The 14933-nt window shown below is 41.4% G+C and overlaps 1 protein-coding gene across 2 annotated transcripts; it reads left to right on the plus strand.

Moving 5' to 3' along the window:
- Positions 1–317: 317 nt before the first annotated feature.
- Positions 318–14406, plus strand: LOC121678473 (ephexin-1). 2 transcript variants are annotated; one of them, XM_042058071.1, is made up of 15 exons: positions 318–481; positions 5438–5860; positions 6208–6471; positions 7887–7982; positions 8187–8803; positions 9129–9289; positions 9527–9676; positions 9870–9999; positions 10254–10328; positions 10611–10700; positions 11108–11259; positions 11718–11888; positions 12635–12708; positions 13246–13350; positions 13987–14406. In XM_042058071.1, the coding sequence occupies exons 2-15, from the start codon at positions 5467–5469 to the stop codon at positions 14172–14174; spliced, it is 2667 nt and encodes an 888-aa protein (XP_041914005.1). In that variant the 5' UTR covers positions 318–481; positions 5438–5466; the 3' UTR covers positions 14175–14406. The 2 variants fall into 2 exon arrangements, with proteins under 2 accessions (XP_041914005.1, XP_041914006.1); XM_042058072.1 differs by having other exon boundaries at positions 7887–7943.
- Positions 14407–14933: the final 527 nt, after the last annotated feature.

The following is a 14933-nucleotide window of genomic DNA, read 5'->3' on the forward strand; positions in this document are numbered from 1 at the left end:
AAGTAAAACGGAAGCTGCACATTTGTGTGACGTTTTCAAGAGTGTCTGTACAATTGCATTTTATAGAGATAGTGAACATGATATCACACCCAGAGCCTATTCTTAATTATGAAAGCATTGATGGTTTCCTGTAAAAGGATGGAATGAACTGCTGAGCCAACATTCACCTCGACGGTGGCTGCCATGACAAGTTTCGTTTTTTGTTGTGCCCTAGTTTGGCCTCTTGCCATCAGTGCAAGTAGAAACCAGTCCCCACCAACCCCACCCCCCTCCCACCTTGTAAATTTCCTCACATTAAAAAAAAGAAAACAGAGAGGAAAACCCATGATCTTCGCTCTCTGGTTTAGTGTCACAGACAAGGACAGATGAGAGGAGAAAGCAGGAGATGAATCTTCTGGATTTGTGAAAGCTGGGAGTTAAAGTCAACAAGTATCTTTACCATCTGGAGCAGTTGTGGTGGCGCCACTGAAACTTTGATACGGTGAGTAGATAATAGCTTTGAGACGAAAAGAAGTTATATTGCATGTTTGGTGTGTAGTGAAATGGAATTTGATAGAATGAAACTAGGCATTCACTCCTTAAGCCTAGGACAAAACATTGATGGAAGATCACAAAAGGTAAGTCTAGTGTAAACCAAAAACAGATTGGAATTTTAAACATCTATAATTCATGTTTTCTACTTACATTATTAACATACAAATATAAACATACATTATTTATAGGACAAAATCAGTAAAGGTCCAATTAATCTGCCCTATATTAAGTATGATCCGAGAGTACGTCCTCTCTTAGCACTACTAACAGCTGGACATAATCTAGCACTGACCACTACCGTCTTCCCTCTCCTATCCCTCTTCTCCTGCCCTTGACTTCACTTGAACAGTTATTCTATTATGTGAGCACTTATTGCTGCAGCAATATCCTAGTGGCACTGTACTTGTATTCTACCTTTATTGCTGTAAGTCGCTTTAAACTAGATGTACCGCCGCTCAGTCCTGTACATCCGTTCCGCGAAAATAAATCACACTTCAATTTGTCTCCATCTTTTACTCCATCCCCCACTCTTGAAACTTTTGTGTATGCTTGTTTGGCATGCCTGAGTGTGTGTGTGCGGCTGCACAGAAAGTAGCCTACTGGTGCTGAAAAGGTGAATAGATTGTAGAAAAGAAGATGTAGCATTGTTATAAAACCTTTAAAATGTCTAAACAATCACAAGTAGGGCAGTTCATCACTGTTCATCCATTGCAACTGGATTGATGAAAGGTCACTTACACCTGTAGGCTACATTGTATTTGGGAAAAGCAAAAGGTATCAGCATAATGTTATTTATTTATTTATAAACAAAAACATCTCTGTCAGTTCCATGCCGTTTTCAACAGCTATCAAAAACAAAGGTAATTTTTGGATGGATGGATTTTTTGTGAATGTTTCTTCTTCTACATAAGATTTTAATCATCTTTAGTTCATGTGATACTTTATTGTCAATGCACAAATTAAGTAACAGTAGTCTGAAACGAAATGCTGTTTTACATCTAACCAGTGGTGCAAATAACTGACATGTCCAAATGGGCCTTGATGAAATGCGTCGCTGGACTGTTCATACACATTTTAACGAGCCAAAGTTGAAGAGCTGTTGTCCGTTATTGTTCGTGCAAATATAGGCTGATTCATGTGTAACTGAGGTCCATGGCTAGTCTGGCTTTCACCAGACCAAGCTCAATCTTTTAAGAAATCAAAAAATAAATAGCGGGCAGATAGTCCATAGGCACCCGATATTGTTTAATTTTCCAATTGAGATATCCACGCTCTGGCTATTCTAAATGCAAAAATGCATCAGGGAGTTATGAAACTGTAACTAACAAACTAGATCCTAATAGAAAGCTGTTAGCTTCCCTAAGCTACAGGTAGGCTTATAAGGTAGGCATTTACAACATAAATTGTCAATAGGCTATGCTGGCGACACAAATAAAATCTCCTTTGGAAACCAATGGCTTACGCCTTACAGTATCAAGCGGACTTAAACTGCCATATCGTGGCGAGAAGTTGTAATAAAATTCACGCAGCTCCATGAGTCAAGGAAAGCGCGAATGAAGTAGCCACTTCTAAATGGGACCCACTACACAGTAGCTTAAGGTGTGTTGCTAAAGCAGCCATAATGAAATGAAGGTGTAATTGTTTGGATACTTCACACACACGTGCTTTTTAATTTCACAGACTACAACTACCCAGCTGGAATCAAAGCACATCGATTCCCCTCTCACACCCTGCACGCACGCAAAACTGTATCAGACCGGTGTAATGCTGGTAAATCTTCCATTGCACAGAATGATTTTTGTAGCACGTGCAACAAATGACAGTCGAAAGATACAATTACAGTGCTGCTATCAATATCAATAACCGCATTTATAGTTTTCTACAAATGCAATCAATCAAATTGGCCTCCATCACTCAACCAACGCTAACAGTAACATTAGCCTACCTAGGTCCTTATTGATATTATAAGATTAACGTACCTGCAGTAAAAACCAAGCATGTCCGATTAACATCCTCAGATTTATTTCGGCTTCAAGAACAAATGGGAATTACATTTCATGTGAACATCGTCCTATCCTTATTAGACGTTCTCTGCGGTCCTGTAGGAAGCGTCCGTTGTTTTTCCAACCCACTTTTAACTTCCAACAAAATTACGTCTCACTGCAACGATGCGCCATCTAGTGGACAAACGACTACTTATCGCCAATACTGGAAATGCAGCCATGATGATGAATATTTGGCTTTCTTTTAATCCTACTGAATGTGTAATTATGTATCGGCCGTTCAAATACCGATAGTATGTGGGTGCCTGTGTGTGTGTGCATGTGTATATGTGTGCACCGCCATCTACAGGCCAATGAGTGTACAGTCACTAAATGTACACATAACCTAATTTTTTTTAGACCCCCCCCCCCCCCCATGGATGAAATTCTACGAAACTTGGCATACCTCCAGAGAATGCTAGGTCAATCATACACATACAATTTGGTGCAGTTCTGAACATCTTAACTGAAGATAGGGGCGATTAAAGCAGAATAATATTGCATTTTTATTTTTTACTGGGGGGGTGCAAATCACAAATGAGTGATTATGGGCCAGGCTGATGTGGGCCCTTGAGACCAACATACCATAAAAGATTCTTCATCCTCAGTGCCACGGTTCAGGTAGTTATTTAGGAAAAACAGCACGGGGGGGGGGAGTGGCCCCCGGGGACGAAACGAATTTTTTCCGTAAAAGTCTAGTGGGGCTACATACCCACCAAATTTCATGTGCCCCGGTGGTTCGGTGTCCCGGGTATCATTGACCAAAAATTCAGGAAGTAGATGACGGAAAAAAAAAAAAAAAAAAACCTTTGACAATCCCTATATGACCGCTTCGCTAGCTTCGCTAGCGGCGGTCATAATAAACAGTCAGTTAAATGACCAAATGTAAATGATAGCGGTAAGATCTGTTGGATCTTTACTGCTTTAAAATCTTGAGGAAGTGTGAGGAAGAGTTTATGACTGTTTTCAACTCTATGACATTTCAGACCACCTGGTTGCTGCAGTTTTATGACATAACAATTTAGTTGGTATTCATTATAAAGAGCAAAAGGTTTGATTTTAGAAAGGTAATGTCATATGTCGTCACTTCTGAAGATATGGGTACAGGCATTGCTTCTCATGTTCAATGTTAATTTGAAATGTTGGATTATGCATTATTATGGATTGGATTATATTTGTTATCAGGGAGTCTTGCTTTTATGCTGGATTTGGTTTAGATCACACCTCCCTCCTCTGGTGAATGTTGAACAAGTGGCAGAATATGCTGGAGACCAACGTCTGAGTTCAGACTCAACTGAAATGCAGACACTGTCGCATTTTTCTTCTCCCTTGATTCTTATCAAACCCACCAAAGAAAGATGTTTTCTTTGCCTGGCTGATCATGGGCAGAGAGATGCATATCCCAGGGCTGCACTGAGTCTGTTTAGTCTAGTCTCAGAGACAGGTGGTGGTTTGAAGTCCTGCAGTGGAAAGCTGCTACTGTGTTTGATTTCTGGGAAGCCATTTCACAGTTTTCTGATTGTGAGTGAGATAGGGCGATCAGATTTGTGGGAACTGTCTGAGACCCCAGGTGCACAGTATGACATAACCCTTGTTATCTTATAGGGTAGTCACAAGGTGGAAAAGACAGTTTTTTATCTTGGCATTGATTGTTTTTGAAGCGTTAAATGGACTTGCATCTGTATATGTTGTGGATATGTTGTGTACACTCCCTCAAGATCTTTCAGGTCTGTGTCCCTTTCAATGTTGACTGTTCCATGGTCCCCTGTCTTGTTTGCAATTGCCAAAGGACTTCCATGTGACCTCAGACATGCAATATCTGTGATTGAATTCAAATTTAAACTTGGTTGTGTGAGTGGAGAATAGATGTGGTGAAATGCTTTTTTCTGTCTGTATTGTAATTCAGTAGTGGTACATACATTATGTACATGGCATTGTTTGTTTCAGAGAATACCTTCTGTCCTCAGTTTTAGCATTAGGAACTCAGCTAGTAAAAATATCTTAACCATTGATAAAGACTCAGACTTAACCATTGACTAAGATTCAACAGAGAAACCTCAGGTAATTGTTTCTGTGGGAACCAAAAAATCCATTACTTCACAGACTATCCAGCTGTTCTGTCCTCCTGCCTTCCTAGGTATAGCATTCCTCTTTGTGAAAGATTTCCTGTAAAGGGGAATTTAAGGCCTTGGGCAATGTTTAAAACACCTAGACCTTCCACCAAAGGAATGTCTTCATTGTTGCTTGCTTACAACACAAGCAAGTAGGGACAAGACATTGCACCCTGCAACCAAATTCACATGAAAGGGTTCACTTCACTGTGGGGGTTGGAAATCCTGCAACAGCTGTGTTGACTTGGCGACCACCACTGCCCCTGCCAGTTGTGGTGGAGAGCCAGTGGGGGCAGGGTAATCTCAGCGAGTCCCCCAACTTCTTCCCAGTCCACCTCCACCTACCACCTCTTGTTCCAGCCCTGCTGTAGACCAGCCCAACCCACCTTAAAACCAAAAAGGGTCTCTCAACTAGGAACAGCTGGACCAAGAGAAACAGAACCCCACTTTCATGACACAAAAAACATTGTCCGACGGGGTCATGCTTGATATAAAACACTTAAAGGGGAATTTCTCACCCTGACACATGTCCCATTGGCAGAAAATTTATATGAAGAATTCTGAAGGTCTTTTGTATTCATATGGCTATCTGACTCATTACAGTTGCAGATAATAAGGATATTAGCCATTCCTATTATTGATACATATAACCCTCTAATCCATAGAGACAAGATATCTTGTTCAAAACTTTATCTAATTGCTATTTTCTCTCAGTGACCAGTGATGGAATTTTGTTTTCCTCTTCTGTAGGTGCCAAGAGCAAGCTGTAGGATATCTGGATGTCCACAAATTCTAACATTAACAAGCCCACAGTACCCCCCAGACCACAGGTCCCTCCTAAACCTGATCTCTGGGGTGCACAATGGCGGCGGTCCACCGACGTCATCCTCAGGACAGAGGCGGGAGAGGAGGGAGCGCAAGACCGAAAACGACAGCTGGCCAAGCACAAGTCCTTACCAGCTGTGGTCAATGGGAGTCCTACACTGAACCAGTCAGCTGATTTAAACCCTGGTCAAGCCAACGCACAGGAAACACCAGCTTCTCCAGTCAGAGTTAGACCAGTACCCAAACCACGTAGACGGAGGACAGCACAAAACAGTTTATCACTGTCTGGATCCAGTGTTGACCGAGAGATGTCTATCCTTGAATCTCAGTCAACAGGAAGCAGTACATGTAACGTGATATTAATATCTTTTTTAAATTAACATAGGCCTACTATTTGTATTTTGGTAGAGTGGTTATGTGCACATCCCAGGCCAGACCAAGACAAAGTGAGCATATAACAAAAAAGATAAATTGTCCGCACACCAAAGTTTAGCTCCCAAATAATTGATCCCAAATAAAAACAGCAACATTTCGACCCATATGGGTCTTTCAATGAAACATTTGGGAGCTAAACTCCGGTGTGCGGACAATTATACTATTTGTATTAACATAACAGATGTGGCCACAGCCTATAACGACTCAATATATATTTATCCTATTCATTGGATCTTCTGTTTCTGTGATTCTTCTTCTAGACAATCCCAGTGAGACTACCGCGACCCAGTTCACTTGTCACTCATCCTGTCCCTGTGCCTGTCACCGCACCCCTGAATCTATACCCAAGCCCGATGCTCACAAGCTGCCCTACATGCCCCCTGCACCTGAGGACTACACCACCCACCTGGAGTACTGGCACATCGTCCAGCCTGAAAAGAGGCGACCTAGCCGTACCCCTCCCTCCATTCCACTTCCATGTCTCCCGCTACTAGAAGTGCCAGAACCGTTGCTACCAACGACAGGTTAGACTTTTAGACTTTACCGAGGGGAAAAAAGCTTATTTGTAATAATCTGTCTTAACTGTCTTCATAACATCATAACTTCTTAACTGTCTTCAATAATCTTTTTGCCCTATGATCATATGTTGCTATACCAAGTACTAGGCCTTACATGTAGAAGGCCCATTAGGTTGCTCTTCCCTCTCTTCCCTCACCTACCTCCCTCCTCTCCACCTCCCTCTCTTCTCTCCTCTACCTCCTCCTTCTACCACTTTCTCCTCCTACCACACATTGACTAGTTATAATGTAGGCACTCCTATCCTCTAGGACTATTGACAGATGCAGTGGTAATTCCTAGCTAAGGTCTCATCTGCACTGTAGCTTAAATATTATTTTATTGCTGTTAAGTCGCTTAGGATAAAAAGTGCCTGGCAAATTGTATGTAAATGTAAACATGACACTGGAGAACAGCAGAGTCTAATCTCATACAGAGTTACAAGGTACAAACCCACTGTCCTCCAAACAACCTGTTGCTGGGCCCTGAAGGAAGGCTCTCAACTCTAAAATTGTTCCTGTGGCTTTCTCTCTAGTTTAACTCACTGGTGTTTTGACCATGGCATCAAAATGACCAGATAACTTAGTATGTATGTCCCATACCATACCCCACATGGCCCAAACTAAGTTCACTTACAGTAGTAAAAGATAATATCACATCATGTGAAAGGTGATGTAAAACTTTTGCCTGAAATGATTGAAGCTGTTCTGAATTTTAGGAAGGAACTTAGTGCAACATTTGGATGCGGTTGGCACATCTATAAAATGTGTTATGCCTTTCACTTTGATCCAGTTTGGGGAATGACAAGGAGGACTACAGACAGCAGAAGAGAACAGAAAAAGTGGCACATATTTAAGAGATACAGTTTCAGTTGGCTTGGAGAGGGGAGGGAAAACCCATCTGGGGAATGTAGGAAGCTCAGTGAGAGTGCGGAATCATGAAGTATGAAAAACATGGTCTTAATTACACACAAGCATCCGTTCTCTTCCAGTTGCGGCCGCCAAGCCAGGTTCATGTCACTGCTTGCCATCAAAATCATTCCCAGCTCTTTTCCCTAACCTGTACACACAACTTTTGGATTTAGCGGCTGTTTTTGTCAGTGACACATTAAATCATATCCTGATCGTAATTGTCATGTCATCATCATGTTGAACATGTAATATTTTAGATTGCCTTATATTGATTCTAATATGTGGTTAATGTTTATTGACTCATATTTTTATATTTTCATTTTCCTCCTTTGTCTCTTTTGTTTTACTCAAAAAATCCAAAACTATCTCTATATCTGTTTATATCTGGTTGCCTTGCGTTTGTTTATGTCTAGTGATGCCTGGTTTAGTCTTGTTTCTGGTACTCCATGAATGTTTTTTGTATGACTTCACAGGTGAATCTGAGGAGCCTGAGATACTGGAGGCTGTATATATGGAGGTGGCCTCAGACGGTGAGGAGCACAGCAGTCCAATAACAAGCAATCCCACAGGTGACTTCAAAGAAAAGCAAGTTTCAGATGTATTAGGATGTGCATTTTATCAGTAAATATGTAATTACAAATAGGTTCTTTATGCTACTTTGTAATTTACTGTTTCATATTTTAATGTTTTTATTGGGCTAAAACCATAATGAGAATTACAATCAACCTGATGATTTATTGAAACTTTTTTCATTGTATTATTCATCTGTGTAGAATCAACCATTCAGCCTGTCGAGACACCAACATTTCAGAATGGAAACACCAGATCTTCTCCTTGTTCTGGGAGAAAGTCTTTGCCATCAATGATGAATATGAATTGCAAAATCACTGACAAAATTCATCCTGATCATCAAGACATGGGACTCATCTGTGATGTGCTCCTGGGTGAAATTCCCCAAAAGGTCTACCAACACTGTCAGGAGAAACAGGACACTGACCCAGAAAAGCCCAAAGGGAAAAGAAAGAAGCTCTCCCCTTTGGAATTACTACTGTCCCCATTTCAGAGTAAGCATCAAGCAAAGCGGGCAGCAGACCAGAAGGACTCCACAACCACCTGCGACATCCAAACATCTTCAAAGCAGGACAGTCTACAGGAACACTCTCCCAAAGAAATATCTGTGTCAAACCCAGACAAGAAACCTGGTGCGAAGGAGAACACGTGTTTGTCTTCCTCAGAGGAGGAGACTGAGGGGTGCAAACTGGATGACTCAAAAATAGTGCCCAGTAGGGGGCGACTTCCGACCCTGGAGGGGCTGTGGCAGGAACGTAGCATAGTGAAGAAGAAAGGGATACTCAGCCAGCTCAGCAAAGAGCAGCTCCTCCTTCAAGAGGTATATATCTGAGAATGATGCTGTTGTCAGATTTTCTGGGTTTGACCAGAGAATGTCTAATAAGGGGCTCTGGTTTGACAGACAGTTCACTATCTCCAATAAGGAGGAAGCAATTAGCAGAATCTCAAAGGCAAATAACCTTTGTTCACATATTGATTAGTCATGTTTGATAAGCAAAGTATATACACAGCCCAGTTTCAAGGTCGGTTTTGATTGCTTTTATTTTGTTTGAGTGATAAGTGTAGTGATAATTGCACATGACCTTGATCTCTCTCTCTCTTTCATTCTCTCTCTTTCTCTCTCTCTCTCTCTCTCTCTCTCTCAGAGCTTATTTGAAGTGGTGACCACAGAGCACACATACTTGAAGAGTTTAGATGTAGTTGTTGAGCATTTCCTGGAGTCACCAGAGCTCAACCAGGTCCTAGAGCCCAGAGACCGCAAGTCTCTCTTCTCGGGCATCTCCAGGATCCGACAGATGAGTCAGAAGTGAGTTGATTCAGCAGCCACGGCTATACAGTATTCATTAGCCTATGATATTGAATGCTGTGTTTCTCTCTCATTACCTGAAACACAACAAACCACACAATTGTCAGGACAAAATCCTTACTCTCCATGTCATTTTTGCAATCTTCAATTTCATGTACATTTTTAACATCGGTCTCAAGCATTATTCCACCAAAGGACAATATAGACAACATAACATTAATATGGTTTTGTGTGCAGCTTTCTTCAAGACATGAAGGAGGAGCTGAACTCCAACCTTTTTTGTGACACCTGTAAGGTCATCCAGAGGTATGCCACGGGGCCGTTCGGTGCATATGTTGACTACATCCGCAACATGCCCTACCAGGAGCAGACTCTACACCATCTGGAGTAAGAAGAGAGAAGGCATATTCGGATTACATGCATGCAGACATTTTTTCTGTAAATTAAACTTTAGAACAATGCATTTGTTAATATCAATCCGATCAATCCAATGTCTGATTTTTCCACAGCTGTGAACATGTTTGAAATGTCCACTAATACTAACCAGGTATTTATTGATAATATTCCTCTCTATTGTTAGACAAAGGAGTCCCCAAATAATAGGAATTCTGCGAAAGCTTCAAGAGGACCCTCGCTGTAACCGCCTGTCACTCAAATCCTACCTGGTTCTACCCTTCCAGCGGATCACACGTCTCAAGATCCTAGTAGAGGTGAGAGACAAGGCGGCTATGTCTGAAAGACAGGATAAGACGAAACAATATGGTTATGGTATTATGCTTTTATCCAAAGTGATTTAAACATGGAAACAGTCCTGGCTATAAGGCCATTAAGTTGCTCCACAATTCAAACTTATAAGACAGGGCCACCTACAGGCCTGTTGTAGAAATAGCACAGTTGCATAGATCCCTGAAGTGCAGTCTCACAGGTTTTGGCTTGAACTGCTCTCTGTCTCTTGACCTTTTAGGCCATTCTGAAGAAAACTGAGCCAGGGTCGCAAGGTCAAGCATCGGCTGAAAGAGCCCTAAAGGGTGTTTCCAAGGTAACGCCATGCATGAACTAGGTTTATCAGGCTTGCTCTGTCACTGTCTCTCAATTCCTGTACCTAGAGTCTAGAATATCAAAACAATTAGCCTCGATCTACGCCATACTGAATCATCATTGTTTTTTTCAAAGTGGTTGTACTTTTGGTTGATTTTTGGTTGATTTTGTTGACTATTTGGGTTAACTTAAATCAGAATTCAGTTAATCATGTAAGCATGCAACATTTCCATAGCTACATCACCTTTTACTTAATTTTCCTGTATGTACATGTCTTCTGTAGATAGTTGAGGCATGCAATCGTGAGGTTGGCAAAATGAAACAAATGGAAGAGATGGTGCGCATTGCAAACAAAACAGAATTTGAGTGCAAGGTAAGTAAGGACTTTCATCCTCATACTTAACTTCTGCACTCTCACCTTCTGGTTGTTCTGCACTCTTGCACTCTTGTGGTGTTTGCAAGGAAGTTTTTTATTGTTATACTAGGGTCTCCTTTTGCAACGTAGCTCGAATGTCAGTCCTCACTTTGGATAAAAGGGTCAGTTAAATTAATAGATGTCATATAATGTATTGGTGACTTTTCAGGAAGTATGAAAACAAATAAATGCTGTGCTATCTGCTTTGAAATGTGTGTAATATCTTTAGCGGTCACTTGCAAATCTCAGTGCCAAAGTGAATTTCCCTCACGGGATTAAAAGAGTATATATATACTTAGAGCGAATTATTAACACAATTGCGTAAGATTACAGTTGTATTCCCGTCTCCCATCCTCCTCCTTCAGGCTTTGCCGCTGGTGTCTTCCTCTCGCTGGCTGCTGAAACAGGGGGAGCTGGCTCAGCTTTCCGCAAAGGAGAACATCTTTGGCCAGAGAAAGCTCTTTCCCATTTACCTTTTCCTCTTTAATGACCTTCTGCTTCTGACCACAAGGAAAGGGTGGGTGACTGTGACTCAGTTAATGTTGAAGACACTTTGGTACACTTTGGTTGTTGAGAGGAACGTCAACTGACATTGAATTACAGTAGACATCCTCTGAAGCCATACAATTGGAGAAAGAGTGACAAAATGAGATACAACTAAAATGTATATCCTAAAGGCTAGATTTAGATTCAGTTGTAGTTTTACTGGACCACATGTATTTTAGGACTTCTGCTCATCCTATGTATGTCTGTGTTGTGTGCCCTGATATTGAAGGTTTCCTTTTATTTATGTTTTATGTCCTTATGACTATTGGTTCAATGTGTTTTTCTGTATTATTTGTCTTAGTCTTTATCTTAGTTGTACAGCACTTTGGTCAGTTTATGCTGTGTTTAAATGTGCTTTATAAATTAAACTTACTTACTTACTTACATTTCGTGAGCACTATTAAGTTGTGCTGGGTTTGCTGCCCGCAGGCCAGACCGTTTTGTGGTGCGCGACCATGCCCATCGCTCCCTTGTAGAGATCAACAGTGTGGAGGATGACGAAAACCTGGAAGGGTGCGAACGCGACAGAACATTCCAGCTCGCCCTCCTAAAGAACCAAAGAGGAAGCACCTCGCATCTCCTGTTGCAAGCCCCCTCTCAGTGAGTACTCACTCCTGAAGACTAGTAGATGAGGAAGAGGAAGATGTCTGTGACTATAACAAAAAAGATCTTCTGTTTTAAAAAGTTCTGTCTAAATGAACAGAGTACATATTTAAATGCCTACAGTCAATAAAAGTAATTGTAAGTAGCTGGATTGATGCCATGTTAGCTGTATATATCAGTTACCTTAATTGGAACTGATAGATTTAACATCTGGATAGTAAGATAACAAGTAGACAAAGAGGATTATCAGATGATGTACTCGCGCCATATAGTTTTGTCTTGTGCCGTTCTAATGAGATTAGGAGAGAACATGAAGAGCGGATGTTATGTAAGAGTATTTAGATGTGTCCCTGGAGAGAACCCAGTACAGGTACTGTATGAGTCACAATAGAACCCCACACCCACAAGCTGACCCCATTCCCTATGTATGTATATATATATAATATAGTATAATTTAACTTTTGTAATGCCAGGAATTGTGTTTTTCTTTTTTCTTTGCTTTGCGTCAAGCGTTCAATAAAATTATTTTTAGTACCTGTTGTACCTCAACTGGTTCAAGAACATTCTTGTAATGGAAAGGTATTTGGTTCACTCGCAGCTGTCACTGAAGGCTAACATGCTTTAGAAGTTAAACTGAGGAGAACAGATGGTCGATTGTAGTGTTTGTCTCATTCTGAGGTGGAGCTGCTGACTCAATCATGCACATGATCTGATTGTTGAAATGGCAAAATACATAATTTCAGAACTGAGAAAGCCAGCTGGATGGGAATGCTGACCAAGAGAAAAGAAGGAGACGAAGAGATTTATGAGGAATGGGGTGAGTGTCAATTCAGGTGTGTGTGTGTGTATGTGTGTGTGTGTGTGTGTGTGTGTGTGTGTGTGTGGGGGGGGGGGGGTGTTGGTGTGTGCGTGCGTATCTGAGAGAGAGAGAGAGAGAGAGAGAGAGAGAGAGAAATGGTATATATATTTCACTTGACAATAATATATGTGATTGTATTCATTGATTACTTTAGAATATGTGGTCTGTCCAGGGACTGTATTATAGCCTCCTGTAGAAGGAAGGCCTTCCATTCCATTTCAGAGCTGTCCACTCTAATTCACTACAATAGTTCTGTAGTGTCTCACACGCTGTTACCTGAGGCAGCCACTAGAGGGCAGAGTTGTCAATGACATCTAGGAAGTTTCCATTTAACAGTTAACACATACAGTACAAAGCTGGCCTCTGTAGCACTCAGGACCACTGAGGAATTGCGTCAGAAATGAAATGACTGTTAGGGAAAATCAACACAATGAAAACACAGAAATTTGTTAAAGCTCCAGTGAAACCACTAAAACCAAACATTTACGTGTTCAGACTGTCCCCAGGTCCAATGCACAGTGGCCTACCAGGCACGACATCAGGGTGAACTGAGTCTACAGCTGGGTGACATCATTAATGTAATCCAGAAGACCACCGAAGGTGGGTTGTGCTTTGTTTATGATTTGTTTCATGTTTTGCCTCGTCTAGCTTTGCCATTAATCTGTTTATTCAATCTCATACAATGCCTTCAAGGTGGATTTGCATGACTCAGACGTGTATAATGAATGGAATTCTCATCTAGAAACTGATATTTCATGACCAGTCTAAAGAATCAGCCCTTGAATGTGACGCAGAGTCTATGGACACTGTTATGAACGGTCTTCCTCCTCCACCTGCTCATCATAATGGGAGATTAAGGTGTAAAACTTTATCTTAAGACCAGCCATACAGGCGCCAAGTGCTTGTGTTGTTCATGTGTCAAGGAGATTTTCTAAAGTTCACCCCCCTGCCTCTATGGGCGTTGTGTAGGTTTCACACAGTTGTAATCAAAGATTCTAGAGCGGAGCTCTATTCTAGAGCTCTGTTCTAGAATCTTTGGTTGTAATGAGGCTACTCTCAGATCTCAGATGCTACAAATACTCTCATTATTTTTGTGTAAATCTGCAGTTTGCTGGAGACAAAAAACATTATCCACCATCACTCAGTCCTAGAATCAAGCTAAGCCTATCTTTACTAGTACCCAAAGGAACTATGTTCTAGTGCCCCATTAACAGATACCCTTTTCCCCTATCTTAGGCTTTCTGGAGGGCTGGAGGGTGGATGGAGAACGTGGATGGTTCCCAGCAGCGTGCACTGTGGAGATCACCAATGAGCATGTGCAGAGGCGCCATCTTCGTCAGCGCTACCATGTTATGCAAGCAGCCAATCGAGTGTTGTGTCGGCGTCTGGGAAATGACAAGACAGGGACCGCCTGTTTCCGATAGGCCCTTAATAAACTGATCCCTGAATATAGGAAATTAGGGCTGAGTTTTACTACTGATGACTGTGGACTGTGGTCAACATCTGGTGTCTGTCTCTAATGCCCTTGCCATATCTTCAAAATAATATCACCTGTGCTATCCGTTACTATGTGAATATCCAGTAGACAAGTCCAGCATCAACTATGAAATAGTTATGCTTGACTTTGGCGTTACTGATTAAACTCATTGTGTGAAACCTGTATATCCACAAAGCATCCAACACTACTGACAATCAGACTGTGGTATAGGCTAAATATGTCGACATGTCCTAAGACCGGAAGATGTGATTATATGGAGACACCATCTTAAATGCACTTTGACGAACAGACATACCAGCAATCACACAGTGAAAATGTTTTTTTTATATATATATATTTTTTAATATATTTTGCATATATCTGCATGTCTAAGGTGCTGGAAATCTTTGCAGTATTTTGTGTGTATTATTTTGTGTGTTTTATGTATTATATGGATATGAAATATATATGAAAATATTGGGCAGCCGGGGCCTACTGGTTAACACTTTAGACCTGTAACCGGAGGGTTGCCGGTTCAAACCCTGACCAGTGGGCAAGGCTGAAGTGCCCTTGAGCAAGGCACCTAACCCTCACTGTTCCCCGAGCGCCGCTGTTGATGCAGGCAGCTCACTGTGCCGGGATTAGTGTGTGTTCACTGTGTGCTGAGTGTGTTTCACTAATTTACGGATTGGGATAAATGCAGAGA

Source organism: Alosa sapidissima, chromosome 12, assembly GCF_018492685.1.
Source record: "Alosa sapidissima isolate fAloSap1 chromosome 12, fAloSap1.pri, whole genome shotgun sequence".
Classification (NCBI taxonomy): Eukaryota; Metazoa; Chordata; class Actinopteri; order Clupeiformes; family Clupeidae; genus Alosa; species Alosa sapidissima.

What these genes read in the sequence shown, in the direction of transcription:
- LOC121678473 (XM_042058071.1), top strand. Translation starts at nt 5,467, where the DNA reads ATGTCCACAAATTCTAACATTAACAAGCCCACAGTACCCCCCAGACCA. An exon ending in AAACAGAATTTGAGTGCAAG is followed by an intron (nt 10,701 to 11,107) that starts GTAAGTAAGGAC and finishes CTCCTCCTTCAG; the next exon opens with GCTTTGCCGCTGGTGTCTTC. An exon ending in AGAGATTTATGAGGAATGGG is followed by an intron (nt 12,709 to 13,245) that starts GTGAGTGTCAAT and finishes TTACGTGTTCAG; the next exon opens with ACTGTCCCCAGGTCCAATGC.